This window comes from Alternaria rosae (assembly GCF_020736505.1).
Source record: "Alternaria rosae strain MPI-PUGE-AT-0040 chromosome Unknown BKA58scaffold_5, whole genome shotgun sequence".
Taxonomy (NCBI): Eukaryota; Fungi; Ascomycota; class Dothideomycetes; order Pleosporales; family Pleosporaceae; genus Alternaria; species Alternaria rosae.
Genome location: NW_025763574.1, coordinates 236,444 through 254,152, shown reverse-complemented (window position 1 = coordinate 254,152; position 17,709 = coordinate 236,444). Strand labels below are relative to the sequence as shown.

At 53.8% G+C, this 17,709-nt stretch overlaps 3 protein-coding genes across 3 annotated transcripts; all 3 read right to left on the bottom strand.

The window, feature by feature from the left end:
* Nucleotides 1–797: 797 nt before the first annotated feature.
* On the bottom strand, nucleotides 798–12,877 carry BKA58DRAFT_439561 (uncharacterized protein; the record flags this gene model as incomplete). Its single annotated transcript, XM_046173697.1, has 4 exons — nucleotides 798–892; nucleotides 946–5,253; nucleotides 5,305–12,778; nucleotides 12,833–12,877. The coding sequence occupies 4 exons, from the start codon at nucleotides 12,875–12,877 to the stop codon at nucleotides 798–800; spliced, it is 11,922 nt and encodes a 3,973-aa protein (XP_046024858.1).
* Nucleotides 12,878–13,652: 775 nt separating this feature from the next.
* On the bottom strand, nucleotides 13,653–14,368 carry BKA58DRAFT_169123 (uncharacterized protein). The gene has a single exon (XM_046165133.1). The coding sequence runs from the start codon at nucleotides 14,109–14,111 to the stop codon at nucleotides 13,734–13,736; it is 378 nt and encodes a 125-aa protein (XP_046024857.1). The 5' UTR covers nucleotides 14,112–14,368; the 3' UTR covers nucleotides 13,653–13,733.
* Nucleotides 14,369–15,178: 810 nt separating this feature from the next.
* On the bottom strand, nucleotides 15,179–16,419 carry BKA58DRAFT_169213 (cutinase-domain-containing protein). The gene is made up of 2 exons (XM_046165134.1): nucleotides 16,161–16,419; nucleotides 15,179–16,094 (listed from the first exon to the last, which is right to left on the bottom strand). Exons 1-2 carry the CDS (start codon nucleotides 16,244–16,246, stop codon nucleotides 15,215–15,217), a joined length of 966 nt encoding a protein of 321 aa, XP_046024856.1. The 5' UTR covers nucleotides 16,247–16,419; the 3' UTR covers nucleotides 15,179–15,214.
* Nucleotides 16,420–17,709: the final 1,290 nt, after the last annotated feature.

Sequence of the window (17,709 nt, the reverse complement as noted above, 5' to 3'; positions counted from 1 at the left end):
TTCCCCCACAATGTGTGGGATGCGATAGTTGCCCTAATCGGGTAAGCCGTGCCTGACTGCCCAGGTCAGGTAAGCCCCATCATGCACTTTCGACATGGTACGTAATGAGCGCAACAGTCGAACCGAGAGAAATGAGAGGCAGGCAGAGGGTATAGTGGCTAGCGATGCGCTTTAGTATGCTGAGCGAATGTGACGACGCCAATATTGCGACTCTCACACGAAACAGCCATAAATTTCACGCCATTCATAGACTCGAAAACAGGTATATTGAGTAAAGAAACTCATTAACTCTATCTACTACCGCACTAATCCTCTCACTCGAAAAACTCCTTGCCCAGTCCACTCAACTAGTCTCCCATCAAGGTACAAAAAAGACAATCCAGGCCTGCACTCCCAGATTATTCTCTTTCCTATCCGTTCGAACCAGCCAGCTAACTAGGCTTCCTGCATCAACTCCATCTTCATCTCATAAACTCGTGAAAAATACTCCCTCCACTCCAATTTTGACCAATACTCTTACACAGAGAGAAAAAGAAAAAAAACGACCGAGCATAACCATCAATCACTATTCTTTCCCTCATCTACCAGATGCTCATTTCGTTGCCTTTCCTTCGCTCCTCCACCTAAAAGGGTATAGTTATATCCCGTACACACATACACGCCCTTCCTGCGCCTGCAATGCAAAGAAGATCGTAATATGTAATCATCGAAAAAGCGATATTCGTGAGGTAAAGAGGCCGTTCGTTCGTCATTTTTGAGTAAATGAAGCTCATTTTGTGACAGTGAGCGGAGTGGGTTTAGGCGAAGCCGAAGTACTCGCCACCAGCTGTCATGGCGGTGTATAGGGCCTTGCGGAGATCTTCGTACGTCTCGTACTCAGGGAGGTCGAGCTCTGTCAGATTTGTTAACATTGGGTTGAGAGAAAGGTTAGGGGAGATGACTTACGGTTGAAGCAAGTATGACTAGATGGCAGACGATCTTTGCTGCCGTAATCGCGGTGGATGTTGAACTTGGAGAAGCCGTTCATACCCTCAAGCTCCTTGAAACCATTGAGCGGCACTTTACTAGTACCGGTAACGAATTGAAGCAGCTTGGCTTGCTCTTCCTTCTCGAATGTTCGCACAGCACGCCAGAACCACTGGATCTGTGGCGAGGCAGCCGTGTAGTTGTGGTACTCGGTGTTGTTCTTCCAGTCATCCACATTGATGTCAGGCAGACCGGAAATAAGAAGTTCGAGCTCCTGTTCGCTGAAGATGGAAACGAGCTCGGCGGGCACAATGTCGTGGAAGCCCTTAAGGAAGTTCTCGAGCTGTTCTTGAACGGCGCCGACAAGACGGTGCTCAGTGATGAGGCGGACGTACTCGTGCTTGTTATCTTCGGTGACGGGAATGTTACGACCGTTTTCGATGAGGTCGACGGTCTGCATCTCTCCAAAGGCTTCGACTTCAACTGAGAAAGTTTCTGTTATAATATCCGTAATCTCGTTGTGAATCATCCATTCCAAGGACTTGTAGTACTCAAGGTCAAGCGTCTCCATATCCTTGAGGCTGACCTGCTTGCCCATGATCTGCTTGTAGACCGCTCGGCTGAAATGGCAGTCAAGGACGCGACCTTCGTAAAGTGCTTTGCCGATGATGCGACCAATGAACTTGAAGAACATCAGATGCTCAGGGTTGATGGAACTGAGGCGATTGGGGTGGAATGTCGTGCGATCGGAAGCGACAGGTACAAAGAGAGCGTAGTCGGCGTTGAACATCTGGCGTGAGATTGACTGGAACCACTCGCGGGTAACACCACCAGCGTCAACACCTTCCTCACCGTGGAAGCGGATGCTGAGCTTGCCGAACTTCATCTCATCGGCCGACTTGAAGTACAGTGACTTGAAAGAGTCTAGGAAGACCTGGTCTCGACGAACAGAGAGCTGTAGGGGTTGATGCTGTTGTCGGTCACCACCTCGCGAATGAAGCTTTCGGTTGAAGTAGTTGCGCTTATTGTCGAACTCTAGCACCTTGGAATTCTTCACCAGGAGAGAGAAAGTTCCGCTCATCAACTTGGGGTTCTGGCGGACAAGATCGTTGAGAATCTTGCGGTGCTCTTCAGTGAAGTTGAAGAATAGGTTCTCCATCCTGCTCTCAGGTGGTGGACTGGACAAAGCAAACTCCTTGGGAAGCATCTTAGACAAAGGCATGTCCTTGAGTGTGGTGTTTTTGCAAACAACCATGAGACTCTCGATAAGCGGAAGCAGCGTAGTAGCGATGTTAAGCATGTTTCCGCGCTGACGGATGACAGTGAGACATTCGCTAAGCTTTTCCCAGAGAGGTGCGAAAGCAGAGTCCTCGTATAGGGTCAAGAGTATGTCTTCCTTCTGGGCGGGCTCAAGTGCCTCTGCAGCGGCCTCAGGCTTATCTTTGCTATCACGCGACGGGTCAAAAAGATAATCAAGTGCCGTAAGGGCCCTCAGTAGCTTAGTCTGGTCGGAGCTTGCTGGAGAGAACTTGGCAAGTGCGATGCCTTGAACGTCAGTAGGCGAGCTTGCCTTAGAAACTTGAACCGTCAAGCTGGCAAGATCCTGAAGTGTTGAGCTAGCAAGATCCTTGGCAATACCAAGCAATTCTTGACCGAAAATCTCTTTGGCACCTGGGATGGGCGAGAGGTTGCTGATAACCGACAAAGTCTCCTGGAAGACCTTGCTGTTGCACTCTCGAGCAGCCAGAATCTTAGCCACGAGTCGAAGGTTGGCTTCAGGCACATCAGGTGGTGTGAGTGTGCGGTGCTTCTTTGCCTTTTCATCCTCGGCCTTGGACTCGTCAGGCTTAGAAGTACTGCCCTCGCCCTCAGTAGCGGTGTCGGGCTGAGCAGCGCTCTCGGGGGCAGTTGTCATCTCCGTATCTTGACCTTCTGGGCGAGCCTCCGTGGTTGTGGTGTCGGCAGGCTCATTGTCAGTATTCTGACCCTCTGCAGAGGCCTCAGCCTCCTTCTTTGCGTCTTCAGCAGCCTTCTCCTTCTCCTTCTTGAGGACTTGAAGTGGGGCCGTGATGACCTTTAGCAGTGACGTCAATTGCTCCATAATGGTAGAGCTCTCAACGATGAGCTTGCGATCCAGCAAGGTAAGGAGAGCATTGACTGGGTACTTGTTCGCCTTGCTCTCCTTGGCTTTGCCCTTGCGGTTCGCACGATTCTTGAACCCGACGCCAGTCTCGTGCTCAGTCAGGAAGAACTGCCATACAGCAGGGTTCTTCTCAGTCAGCTGGGTAAGTGTGTTGAGACATTGCTGAACGACCATGAGTGGAGAGACATCGGCATTGATTGACAGGGCGCCATTCTTGCGGGAGATTTTTGGAGTCTTGTCGGCTGGTTGCTGAGGCTGCTTTGCTCGGATCGACAACTGGGCAAAGCTCTTCTCGACTGCATTGACATCGGCGCTACCATCTTGAAGGATGGAGAGCAGGATGCTAATGACCTCGGCACGGTTTTGACGGTTCTCGCAGACATAGCGGAGGATGGAGCTCAGGCTACCCTTAGCACTTCCCTGTTGTGGGATGAACATAAGCCTAAGGAGCGTGGCAACGCCTGCCTTGTCAAGCATCTGCACGCAAGGACGGGTCTTCTTCTTCTGTGAAGGGTCCTCTGCCTGCGCACGGCGGTCACGTCTATAGCCGAAGTCGTTGAACTGGTGTAACCGGCGATCACCTCCCATTGCTCGCGCTTCTGCGGACATGTCGGGGGGAAGTTGGCGCAGAATGCTCTCGTCGGTATCCATAAGCACAGCAGCTCGCAGATTGGGGTCTAGCGACGCGAAGAAGCTTGCAGGATCCATATCCTCTGCCTGTGGAGGGGCGGCACCAGCACTGCTTTGGTCGCGACGGCGGCGCTCTTCCCGCTCCCGGCGTCGACGCTCTTGTGCCTCTTGCGCCAGCAATTCCTCTCGGATCTCCGGAGGGAGCGCAGCCAAGAAGTCTGGGTTGATGTCTGTAGGCACTTCACCTGCTGGACCTGCCTCCTCGGGCGCGGCCGGGGCTTGCGCTTGTGCCGGGGCTTGCGACTGTTGCTGCTCTTGTCGTCGCGCTTGAGCCCGTTGTTCGGCTCTACGTTCAGCTACCTGCTGCATCAAAACCTCCTCGCGCAGATCCTCGGGAAGAGCGTCTAGATACTCGGTGTCGATACCTAGGTCCGTGATGTCGTACTCGTGGCCTCTAATTGTCGTCGTGACCCGCGACGCTGGGGGCGCAGCAGGTTCTGCAGGCGCGGGCTCAGCGGCGGCGGCGTCGGCGGGTGCTGACGAGGACTGTCCGACCTCGACGCCCTCCATAGCTTGTGCTTCGGGTGCGGTTTCGGTTTCGGTCTTTGGCTCGCTTTCTGCGGGTTCCTCTTGAGCTCGGCTCGCAGCCTCAGCAGCTTCACGTTCCTGTCGCTCGCGATCCTCCTTCTCTTGTGCTTCGCGCTTCTCACGCTCTTCACGCTCCTTCTGCTCCTTCTGTTCCTGCTCTTCCTTGAGCTTGCGTGCGACCTCAGCTTGGCGTTCTTCCAAACGCTTCTTCGCCGCTTCCATGGCAGGGGGAACCATGACCTTGAGAATGGAGTTGACCACTCGCTGGCTTTTCTCTATCGCGCCAGGACCGAACAGGATCCGGGCTTCTTCCTGCCAGCGCTGGCTCGTATACGCCTTGACGAAGGATACCGCAGAGTGTGGGTCTTCACGAGCAGTGCGTGATGTGTACGTCTCTCGCATGCGAGCAATATCGCGTCGCATCCCGCTGTCGAAGGGTGGCATGCCCATGGGATTGGCGAAAGAAAGGTGCAATGCGCCTCCATGCTGGTGTATTGTCGGGCCAGTAGTAGAGCTCATAGCGTTCAATAGATTGCTAATGAACGAGACCGGGCTGTCGGATTGGCTGAAGACACGCGGGCCGCGGCCTTCAATAGCATGAACCCAGTCGCTCTGACCTTCATTGCGCGGGAGACCATCTCGTCCAGCGGAGCGACCGCCTCGCTGAAGCAAGGGATTGATACCATCGTCAGTAACACGAGGACCCGCACCTGGGCGATGCGAACGGTAAGCTGGTACAAGGATTCGATCGCCAGGCCCTGCGGGAAACATCCATGGGCTGAGGCGATGGGTATGTCGAACAGCAGGGGCTTGAGCGTCTTCCCAGCTGCCACCCCACCCCATCTCGGGCATAGCATCATCCTCATCCTCCATTCCAGGATCGTAGTGAATTTCTTCGTCGTACTCCTCTTCTTCCTCATCCATATCTAGTTGGGTTAGCGACCGTGATAAGCGTTCTATCCTATGAAGTAACGGACCTTCTTCCGCCATCTCGTCATCTAAGAAGTCTTCGAGATCTCCACCTTGTTGACGCATTTGTTCAAGAAGCTGAGGAGGATCAAGGACAAAGCCGAGCGCGCCGGGGCCCATGTTGCCCTCGCCGTTGGGACCACCCGGGAAGTCGTCCTGGTCATCACTCCAGTCATCTTCTTGATCTTCGGCGAGACTGGCGTTCTCGTCATCGCCAGTGACTTCCTCCATGGCATCCATGGCCTCATCCATGTCGTCCATATCGTCGTCACCTCCGTCGTCCATGTCGTCCATATCATCTTCATCATCCTCGTCATCGTCTTCTGAATCATCTTCAGTATTATCATCAGAGTCCATTTCGTTGCCGTCGTCGTCAACCTCGATCTCAACATCGATGTCACCGGGGAGACCTTCGATAGGACCCATACCATCAATGTCCATACCCATCTCCCCTAAGATTTCTTCGTCGTCATCGGAAACCACATCGTCATCACCAATATCAGCCTCGTCGTACTCCATGTCATCCGCGTAAGGATCGTCGTACATCATTTCTTCGCCCTCGTCGTCTTCAGAGTCTTCGTCAGATTCCGAGTCACCAGTTTCGAACATGCCGAGAGTGGAGTTGCGAAACAGATCAGGCGTCTCTTCGCGTGTGTTATCAACGAGATCGTCGTCGGATGCTGTCGAGATCTCGTACTCGTCGGCAGAGTCTGGGGCTGAAGAAGTATCGTAGTGCATACTCAGATCCATGGCTACGTAGCAAAGCCACTTCAAAGGCTTCAGAATGTATTTGACCACGCGCTTGGCGTTCGGGAAGTTTAGATCAATATCCGAAATCGCTGTTGTTAGGATAGTGACAAAGTTCTTCTCGTACATGATCTTGGCCATCTGCTTCAGGTTAGGTGTCAAATCGGCGTTCTGAGTAAGCATCTCTCCATTTGGACGCTGCGACACCATCCTGGAGAAGATATCGGCGATGCTCAGCAGACGAGAGTACTTCATGTCGAGAGGTTCATCCGAAGCATTTGCATCTTTAAACGCCTTCAGAGCATGCTCAAGGACGAACTTGCGTACGAAAAGCAGGTCCGGCTCAGTCTCCGCATATGGCGATAGTGGTGCGTCGGTTTTCGGTAGAACGAACTCTCCCGTCTTATTGCACAGTGAGACGATGACGTCGATGGCGCAGTTCGATGTCGCCAGCTTCTTCTTGAACGCGAGGTCGCCTTCATGGTTCAGACTGCCAATAGGCACCACGTTGTTGAGAAGGTAGTTTAGGACACCGGAGCGAGGCTTTGATGGTGTCACGGTGTAAGGGTCTGCCTTCCTGGAGAAGTTGATGAACTCAATCTTCGTACGATTGTAGCTCTGCAGAAGCTCAGCGAGACACTTCAAGATGAAGCAGCGGTAGATGTAAATTGGGTGTGCTTCAGCCTTGAAGACAGGCTTTTCGGGCTTCGCAGACTCCGCGGGCGCGGCGGCTGGAGCGGAGGTACCAGCATCTGAGCTCGACTCTTTGCTTGCCTGTCCTTCAGCTGCACTCTCTGCGGGCTTCTCCGCGGGCTTCTCCGTAGTCTTAGCGGGCTCAGGCTTGTCTTCAGCCTCCTTGTAAGCTAGCAACTCGCAGAGAAGGTAATGGATAACACCATCGGGGTTCTCAACTACAGGCACCTTAAGATCTGAAGTCTTTGTTCGCTCAAGGAACGGCTGCTTAGGCGCTTCGCTAGACTCCTTGGGTTTATCGGCCTCAGCAGTACCCTCTGAAGACTCAACGACACTTGTTGGCTCAGTTTGCTCAGTCGGAGGTGGGTCAGTCTTCTTGAGGATAAGAGTCTGCGGTCGCTGATTAGGATCGAACCCCTTAAGTTGAAGCTTCTCGTTGGTGACTTCCACGAATATCTCAGGCGCACGGATGGCTAGCGCGTACATCTGGCGAGTGTAGCCAGTAGTGTCTGTCTGCCTTCGATCGCGAGACTCAAACATCTGCTGGATCTCGGTACGCATAATCTGCCGAATCATTTCGTCGTCTTCGATCATGTGACGAAGGACGATCATGAAAGCGCTGCGAAGGCCCTCATTGGTGATACCAGCAAGCTGCTTCACCATGAGGAACAGGCGTTGAACGTTGCGCTTCTCTGCAAGACGCGTGGCAATCTTGCGCGTGCGAGTAAGCATGGCTAGCACTCGTGTCACAGATAGAGCCAGAGACTCATCTTTTCCAATGCGAGGCAGCATCTCGATGATTGCGTTGAAAAGCAGATCCTTCTCCTCGACAGTGACGATAGGTTGCGGCAGATCATCGACTGTGGTCTCTTCCTGGGATTCTTCTGTCGGCGGAGTCCACTGAATTTGATGCGGAAGTTGATCCTCGGCTAGTAGTCGTTCGATGATGAGCAAGACCTGGCCAATCCAAGGTGACGAGTCTTCTGGAGACTGATCCGGGAAGATCTTGATGAAGCCCAACAAAGTAGTAAAGTGTTCCTTCAGCTGTTCAACAATGACGTCGTAGAAGTCCTTTTCTTGGAGCACCAACGCTAGGAGATGTGCTGAAGCTGCTATCTTCTTGCTCTGGGTTCGGAAGTCGTCTTCACTCTGCAGCGACATGAGAGACTGCACAAGCATCATACCGATCTCGGCGCGCATCTCGGGTGGGTCGGGTGCTTTCGAAACAGCGGCAATAATGAGATCTGCCAGCTCAAAGGTGACATCGTCGTGTGAGTTGAGCATGTCGAGAGACCGATCAACAAGGTTCTGGCGGAGCTTAGCTCGCTGCTCATCTAGCTGGTCTATGGCAACGAGTTGGGTCGAATTGCCGTTAGCCATCCGCTTCTGATAAGCAAGAGCGTCCTGCGGCGCAGCGGGTGCTTGACTTGACTGATCACCTGGTACAGGTGTATTAGACGTAGGTGCCTCTGACTCTGCAGTCGAAGCGTCGGCGTCTTCCATGTGGACGGACTGCGTCTCCGGGTGCTCAGAACCATCTTCATCCCGCGTTACTTCACTCCCTGTCATGCTAGCGTCATCTGGATGCTCGGGGACCACCACTTCAGCTCGGCTTGGTGAAGCGGATGGCGGGCCTCGCGCTTGGATCTCATACTGTGGTATAGGATTTCTTGTGACACTTGGACGGATTTGGTTCTTGCAATACTCCTCCGCCATGTTGAAGTTGTCGCAGCATCGATACAAGGCTTCTTCAGCAAGGCTTTCCTCGTATCCCTTGTCTTTCAAGCGTGGCAAGTGGTCTCCGTTTCGGGCAGTCCAGGGCTTGATGATGGGCTTGCTACGCTTTGGAATCTTGTCGATGCTCTTGTAAGCTCCGTGCTCACCTTCGCACTCGAGAACAGATTTCAGTATGTTGACAGAGGTCTTCACTAGTGACGTAGTTGCCTTATCCATGAGATCAGAATTCCAGATCTTCTCCACAGGCACGATAACGGCGTAGCGTATCTCGACGAGAAATTGAGCAGTTAAGAAGTGGTCAGCCCGCTCCCGATCGCGATCTGGCCGGGTTTGCATCGATGACGTCTGTGGCGACTCTGAGATGACTTTGAAGTTGATGATCTGGGAGAAAAACGCCAGAATGATCTTGATCCCTCCGAGAGAGAGGTTGAGCACTCGCTTTGACTCCTCGCTAGTGTCTTCTGTCTGCTTCTGGGTGATCTCAAGAGCGGATTCGTAAAACTGGTTGAGGATGTTCGCTAGAACGTCGAATCCACCGAGGTTGCGGAAGGACACAAGCAACAGCGTCAACGCTTGCGACCGATCGAGGTTTACCTCGACGATGAGCTGTGACAGCGAAGTAAGAATGATGATCCAGTAAGCATAGCGGTCTTCAATGATCTCTGATTCCTTGGGACCTTCGTACTCAAGCTGGTCAATGACTGCCTGGGCAAGCTGGTCTGACACGACCGTAGCGGATTGCCTCTGGTAAGCCTCAAGACTGCGGCGAAACAAGAGCAATTTGCCAAGCGACTGGAAGAACGGTGCGACTTCCATAGGTATCCTACTAAGTAGATTGCGGAGAGTTTGCGTGTTCTTGAACTGTGCACTGTTCTGGCTTGGAGCTGTGTTCTCAGAAGCTGATCCAGAGGCAGCAGCGTCTCCGTTGGCAGGTGATTCGTTCACACTGTTTCCAAGACGGAACACGTTATCGGCTTCATCGTTGCCGAAACCAGAACTGGTGATCCGCGTCTCCTTCTCCCATTCTGTGGGCATGTTGCGCTGGAGCAAAAGCTCTTCCCAAACACAGCTTCGGTGCAGCTTTCCGAGACTGTCCACAAGGCGCGCGTACATGTCCGCAAGATTGACTTGACTAGAGACATTGTGAGAGGAACGGGTGGTGTACATCTGGCTCTGGAAGGTCAAGGTCATGGCTCCCACGAGGGTATGGGCTGACACCAATGCTTTGACATATTGTGTACCTTGCTGCATGTGCTCTGGACTCTGGGAAGTACCAGTGCTTGTGAAAGGTGCGAAGAAGGCTTGCTTTCCGGTGTGATCGAGGAGGGGCTGCAGGCGCTCCAAGGCCACTTGTGTCCGCTTGATCAAAGATGGCACCGCAATATGAGGTTTCTGCTCGACGAGTACCTGGATAACATGACCAAATTGCTCGCACATGCTGCGGTACTCGCTTGCCTTTGGGTCTAAGCAAGCGAGACTGGAAATGTCAAGGATAGAGTCTACACCATCAAGCTCGACGTACGCAGCGCACATGGCGTGGTTCGAGAAGAACCCAGAGAGGAAACGGCAGAGTACGCGAATGTACTGACCGGTGGTAGGGCCCTTGGTGCTGTCCTCAGTCTCGGTGATTTGACCGTAAGCGACTGGTTCGTTGGCAGTCTCATGAGCATCCTTCATCTCCACATCAGTGCTTGTGGTCCCTGATGCTTGAGCTGTACTTTGCTGCGAGCCCGATGCAGAAAGCGCTTGACGGCCGCCTGCCACGGTGAGCTTTCCAGCAGCATCCTCGGTCCAGAGCTTGGCTCCTACACCTTCCTTCTCGGCCTTGTCGGCGCAAAGTTGGACCACACGTGCGATCAGCTCGCTTAGACAGGAAAGAACACGCGCCTTTAGAGGTGGGTGATGGCGCACTAGCTCATCGAAAGAGTTTCCGATCAAGGTAGGCATCTCTGTATCGGCGTCAAGAGCTTTGATGTGAGCAGGGCTCTCGAAGATCTCAAAGAATCGCTGGAGGGCGGTCGATGACTGGAACAGCTTCATACCAGCTTCAGCCAAGCAGATACCGTCAAAAGCCGGTGGCAGGGTCGAGATAGCCTCAGCTACAGGCAAGATACCCTCGGCAAGTGGCTTTCCGCCCTCTCGAGGAGCGTATGTCGTTGGTGTTGAAGCACTGGGGTCATTGTTGGCTGCAGCCGTCGATTCTGAAGCAGGCTCTCCAGCCACTGTCTCCAAGAACGCATCGCTAAGACCTGCCTCGGCGATGACTTGGTAGCTAGTGGGTTCATTGTTGATGAAGCTGGTAAGGATCGTGACAGCCATGCTCCAAACAGTTGAGCCGAACGTCTTGGCGTTTGATAGCACAGTGCGCAGGCTGCTGAGTAGCTGTTGTGAGTCAAGCAAGTTTCGCATTAAGCGATCGAAGTTACCGCCTGTGTGCGACATCATGTGGTTGAGGAACTTGAAAAGCCAGCGTAGACTTTGCTGGTGATAGAACGGAATTTGATAATCAGTAAGCTGCGTCTTGTACTCCTTGGGCATACCCTTGTCCTCCTCTGCGAGCTTCTTGGAGGTGTCGACCTCGTATTGCATCAGATCAGCAATGATTTCTAGCCCCTTTGCGGCCACGAGGGCTGAGAAGGCGTCTCGCAGGTTGTACACAAAGGTATCAAGGAAGTTGAGAATCTTGGGGTGGTTGCGCTCTGCCTTTGCTGTGCGCAGCTTGAGGACATCCACAAGAATTTCCAGAAGCCCCGCAGCCACCATCTGCTCACCGGTGCGCGTTTGAGATGTTGGTAGAGTATTCAGCAGAGAGAATAAAGCGTCGCGCCACTCATCCTCCTCGATATCATCCGGGTTGCCAGTTTCCTCGCCAAGTCCAGCGACCAGCTTGCGCACAACGTAGAACAACACACCGTGGTTGACGTTGACACTGAGAGCAGTGCAAACATCAGCCGCTTTAGACTTGTGCTTGGCAAGGGCCTCGAGGGCGCTCATGGTGTAGGTCTGCAGCTCCATCGAAATGCCAGTCTCGCCGTTGCCCGGCGGATGGACCAACTCAGAGAGCTGGTAGGCAAGTTGTAACCGGCGTGGCTCGTCTGCATCTTGCTGACCAAGCTTGGCCATGAACTCCTTCTCGACGTGTACGTAACCGATGTTTGCAATGGACAGTAGGCGGATGGCGACTGCACTGTCGCGCCCTGTGCGGCCCTCATTGAACATCTTTGCGATGCGAAGCTTGTGGAGGAATTCGTAGTGCACCGTCTCCGGTAGACTTGCAAGTCCCTCCTTTATCAGGTCATGTATATCGGTCTTGTTAATCTTGTCCGCTGACAACTGAAAAGTCTTGGGTCCGTTCGTTGTATTACTGGGCTGTCCGGGAGTGAAGACAGGTGTGCTCGGCGAATCGGTGGCGGGTGCAGGCTGGGGCTGTCTCGGTGTTCGGTTGGGTCCCATGCTGGATGTCCTCCGTACGGGAGTTGGCGTGGTGGGCGCGGGTGCCTCTGTAGATGCCTGTTTGCCGCTCTCTGCTTCGGATGAGGGAGTGGGTTCATAGTACGAGATGAGCATGCCTCCGAACTCCTGCTTCATCGCTGCTTCGGACAGAGAGTACAAAGCAACCAGGTCGGACGGACTGACCTTATCAGTGCTGCCAGCGCGGTCCTTGCCCTTGCCTGCTGGAGTACCGAAGATAGGTGCTGCCGATGCGGGGCCTTTTGCGAATGGGCTAGCCAGCTTCTGAACCTTGTCGAGGTTGATGTTGTAGTGGCTAGAGAGGAGGGACGGGTGTAGGGTGGCCGGGGCCAAGCGCATGCGTGCGGCAGCATAGCGCTGAGCGAGGCGATGGCCTAGGCGAAGCGTGGCCTTGAGGAGGGATGTGGAAGTCGTGTTTAGCAGCTTGTCCAGGCGCTCGCTGCTGGAGTACAGGCTACGGTTCCCGCAGTTCTCCAGGAGCATTCGCGTGAAGTTGAGAATCTGCTCGACCAGCTCGCGATCGCCATCCCACGATACGTGCAGGGTATCCAGGACGGCATCGGTCGTGGTTTGCTCGGAGCTGGTGCTTCCTTCCTCGGCATCGCCCTTGAGCAGCAGCCGGCGCTGGAAGGCCTGTGTCTGGGGTCCGTCTACCAGGCCATATTCCTTGTTGAAGAGCTCGAGGATGTGGTCGAAGCGGTTCAGGGCGGGGATCCAGTGGTATGCGTCACCGCGGGGAAAGGGCCAGTGCCTGGGGAACGAGGCGAGATGTGCGGGCAGCTGGAACAGCGGTATTGACTCGGTCGCCTTCACAAAGTCTGCTATCATCGACGACTACGGCGGTGTTAGTAGTGGCATGGGAGGGGAGCGCGGGGAGCTTCAGCTTACCAGAGTCGACTCATGTCGCGATGTAGCCTGTTTCTTGATCTTCATGTTTGCGCCGGGCGCTCGGAAGACGAAGCTTGCTCACATGCAAGCTCTATGAAGCTGGTGTCTAGCGAACAGTGGTTGCGTGTAGGCGGTCGGATAGCGCGGCGCCGTGTCCGTGGCGTGAGAGGTTTCTAAGGGCAGGCTGCGATTGCCTTTACCGGAAGCGCAGAAACCCAAAGTGGCTGCGGCTTTAGTGGAGCGAAAAGCGGGGTCGTGATGATGTATGTCGTCGGTGGGTCTGCTCACAAAAGCGGTCGCCGCGAAATGTTGCGATGGCTAGAAGCGGGCGGGTTGGCGGAGAAGAGGCGTGGGTGTTGGGTTGCTGGTAGATTCCACGGTGCAGGCGTGGATCTTGGGCAGCTAGTTGGGGGCTTTGTGGCAGGGTGCAAGTGCCAACCGTGATTTAGCGGAAGCCTCTATGTCGGCGGGAGAGCGGGTGGGTGAGGTGAAGGTGTTGTTGGAGCTACAGCTACGAGCACCGCAAGTAGCAGTTTCCGCAATGATGGAGACGTGGTCCGTGCCCGCTGATCCAAGCTTAGAGCGTCACGAAAGCGACGCGCTGTCTTCACTTCCTCTGCAGACGCTGACAAGACAGAATCACGCTCGCGGTTGCGCTGGGCCTGTTGGGACGTCCGTGGGTTCTCTCACGGGGCGATTACACCATGGTTCATCGTCCCATATACTTTCCGATAGCTGACAAGTCATTATCTACACCAAATGACGTCGCATACCTGAGTATGTAACTCTGAGACTTGATAACAATATTATGCATTACTGGATAGCACATCAATACCCATAGCAGAACCATCATCGTAGAGTCCATGCAATTCCCTAGTCTTGTCCACCACCACTCCTCCACCTACCACCCACCCGTCCCACTCGCCGACTCCTCCCTTCCCTTCCCATCCACCAGCCTGACCGTCTCTTCCAACACCAGCAAATCCCTCTCAATCATCTCCGCCCAATTCTGAATATCTCCCACCTCATTCAACTTCTTCGTGCCCCCCTGCAGCAGTTTATCCCACTCCGCCGTCTGTTTCGCCAGCGCCGCCGTCTGCTTCGCTAGCTCCTTTTCCTGCTTTGCGATTGCGGCAGAGTTGGCGTGGAGGTCCGCGGTGCGCGTGCGCATCTCGTTGTCGACGGATGCGCCGACGCTGGCGAGAGATGCGGTGACGGCGGCGCGCGCTTCGGTTTGGCGGCGCTGGGTTTCTTCTGGGGTGGGTGGTGGGGAGGGCATGGTGACCGTGTAGTGTTTGGTATTGTTTGATGGACGATGTTTAGAGGTTTTTGCGTTGGTGAGTTGTGTAGTAGTTCGTCTTGATCTGGTAGAGGTAGGAGAGTGTATGTGCTCGAATGGTCCGCACAGGTACTCTCCCAGCGAATGATCGTCCGCGAGCTACTGCGTTACTCCACCATGGTGGCAGACTACCTAGTCTCGCTTCGGCTCTTCTTGGTATGCTGCGTAACATGGTGATTGGCGATTTGGCGCTTCTGCCGGCGCCGTTGAAGGCCGCTTCTGGCTCACTGCGTGATGGTGTAACGGGGCTTGATGTGAATGGCCGGACGAAGTGCTCAATCTATGGTTACGACTAGCATCATGGCACTCCCTAATCCCGTACCTTTGTCTGCATCTTGTACACGTGTACATGGCTAGTATGCATGTCGTACGGCGTGACCTGGAATTCTACGACTGGATGGCGGGGCATCAGCGGTCGGCAGCGATTCGGTTTGATAGTACACTGGACATTGCCTTAACCCAGAGATTCTCTCGTCTTTAGGATGAGAGGGTTGGATATCTTTGTTCGTGCGCCTTTGGGCTCGTAGTGTGATATGCGCTTGGTATTGATGTCATCTCGGTACCATGTGCTTCTCATACTGGAAGTCTGACAAACACATGGTAATGAGAATTCTAAAATGGAAAAGGCGCAATGAAACTTCCACGCATCGAGAGTTGTCGCTTGTGTCGCCTTCTTAGCAGAATGGTGGCTGAAGCCTGAGTCGTCGCGGCGGTTTATCAAAGCGGGGCAGGCAGCGGGGAGCATTCGGGGCAGTCGGAGCAAGCGACGGCGCTATAATCAACACCTTATCGTAAGTTGCCTATCTGGGTACCAGCGTAGTCATCATTATTAAAGATCCTAGACGAGCAGACATACACTCAACGTAAACGTCAGAGATGGAGAACTTATCTGGGCCCAATTCAGTCAAATTCGTTAAGACAACACTACAATCCAAAAAGAAGATAAAAGAAGGTAAAGAAGCAAAGTCGTAAGAAATCCCCAAGTGATCCAGCCACACATGTATCCAACCCCAAATCCCATCACCCCAATCTCAAATCAGCCCTTATGCCTTGATCTCCTTAGCGACCCGCTTAACCGCCTCCTGCAACTCAGCGTCCATCTTCTCGGCCTCCCTCTTCGCATTCCTCGCCTTGATCTTCGCCTGCACCCCCTTAATCTGCTGCACGAGGAAAGCCACACCCTCATCTGCGCGGACACCATACGTCAAGTGCGCAGGCAGCACGCTCAGTGTACCCAAGCAAACAGCATCGCCAGGCTGGCAAATGATCTTGACCTTCTCCTTGGGGAAGTTAGGGATCTGGTTCCTGTCCTGCAGCTTCTGGGTGTCGCCGTAAGTGACGACGCCGGCGATTTGCTCCATGACGGCGGGGTCGAGGCCTTCGATGGCGCGGTGGCAGACGGCTGCGCCCTGGCTGTAGCCTGAAGCTACGATGACAGAGTCTGGGCATTTCTGTGCCATGCTGTTGAGGGTGTCGGCCATCATGTTCTTGGAGCGTGTGTCGGTGCCGCCGGGGAGGACGTTGGTGCCGATGGAGGCGGCGTAGGGGATTCCCTCTGTGGCGACGGCATCGGCTCCGAATTCTTTCTTGAGACCGTCCGAGGTAGGAGGTCCGACGACGGTTCCCATGTTGCCAATCTCGGTGGAGCCACGGGCAAAGGCGAAGAGGACGTCTTTGCAGCCGCCGCGGCTGAACTCGCTGGAGCTGGATCCTGTGCCGCCGATTCCACCGAAGAGCTGGCGGCTCTCAATATCGATGGGGCTGGCGGCAGCGAAGCCGGCAAGGGCGGCGATGAGGACGGATTTGGCGTACATGATGTTGACTGGTGGATGAATTGGGCGAAGTGAGAAGAAAGGTGAAACTGCTGTTGACAAGAAGACAGAGAAGAAGTGAAAAAGGTAGTAGCGAATGTAAGCACCGGGCCTATGAACTGTAGTGTTGGTGACAGTGTTGACTGATGATGATCTCCAACTGAAGCCGGCGTCCTACCTTCTTATAATCCTAAGATGTTCGGCCAGACATATGGCCAAGCTCAATCTACCCATGACGACGATCAAGTCGAGAAGACAGGGCATAGTGCCAGGCACCGCCAAGGTATCAGTGGGCTGATCGATGAAGTGGAAACAGTCGGTAACTATGATCGCAGCCGAGGAAGGTGTTCGTCGACTCGACACTGGATTGGCCGGCTCTGCATCGATGTATTGCAAGGACAAGAAGCCCCAGTCATGCAACTCCTACCAAGTGCTGCCAAGTAGGTTGAGTTCTCATGAGAGTCATGGTGGAGATGGGGTACGGAGGAATACCAGTCCCACTTTGAACCGACTCGACTCGAACAACCTGTACTGTCAACCACTCAGGACCTTCATGCGATCCGACTACCGAAAAAGCACTATCACCATTCATGCGCTTGGGCTTTACTTTTTAGTCCCCCCGGCTGATCTTGCTACAAGGCAGTGCCCCACGCGAGGATGTTCCTAGTGCGTCCGCAACGTGCCTGCCGTGCCTCGGTATGTTGTAAACTCTGCTGTAAATCATTGGCCCCAGCGACGACCGTCCCCGAGCTGTCAGTGTAAGAAGTTGAGCTGACAAGAAAACGGCTGTCTCGAAAAGGCGGAATGACTTCATCGCAAGCAATGCGAGGACGAGTCCCGACATAGGATGCGATTGGACCGTCTACGAATGGAGATATTTCTGCATGATACGGCGGTTTTGCATATAGCGAAGTTCCTGTTCGTTGTCAAGAACGCTTCCAAACGCAAATAAGCTTTCGCATATTTACTTGCCGTTGCTCGTATAGGGCTGATCGACGTCACGGGAGCGTCCCGTTATGGACCGTGTGCTATTTTAAATTCGCCTGACGCTGTTAGCTGTTTCAACGCCCAACGTGATACAAAAAGCAAGCGCACCAAAGATGGCCAAACGCTGGCAACGCCAGCATCGCAAGTTGACCGTTGTGAGCGGAATGCGCCGCACATGGGAACCATACCATCTTGTCTTTGACTGCGACATCTGGTGACGATGGAATTCTGTTCGCAAAGGTACTCCAATAGATGGGTGTGTTTGGTGTATGCGATGCTGTCAGACCGGGCATGTAAGACGAGCTCGCTTCAACCCACGTCAATCTGCTGTCATAATGCTGCAGGCGATGTTGATGCAATTTGTCCAGAAGGTACTAGCCATCACAGCACCCTTGGTGCACGAGTCTGTCCCCTGCTTCGTCCGGCGGACACCAAAAACGAAAAGGTCTTGGAAGCAAAAGAAGCAGGTACAACATCAGCCACTGCAGGGTGTTGTCGTTGTTGAGGATCTTGCGATTGATGCTTCCATGATCTTTCTGCAACCTTATTCATCCGCATCACCTGCCCGCGCAGGATGACTCGCAAGGAAGGCACGATCGTTTCAACCTCACGCCTGGTGTTTGCCGTTGAGTCGATGAGTCGCTCCAACCCTAAGGTTCTGGCAATATGACTCGCAGGGAAAACGGCATTGATTGTGATGAACATGTCGATGCTCGCGTTCGCTTTTCCAGACTGTTCAT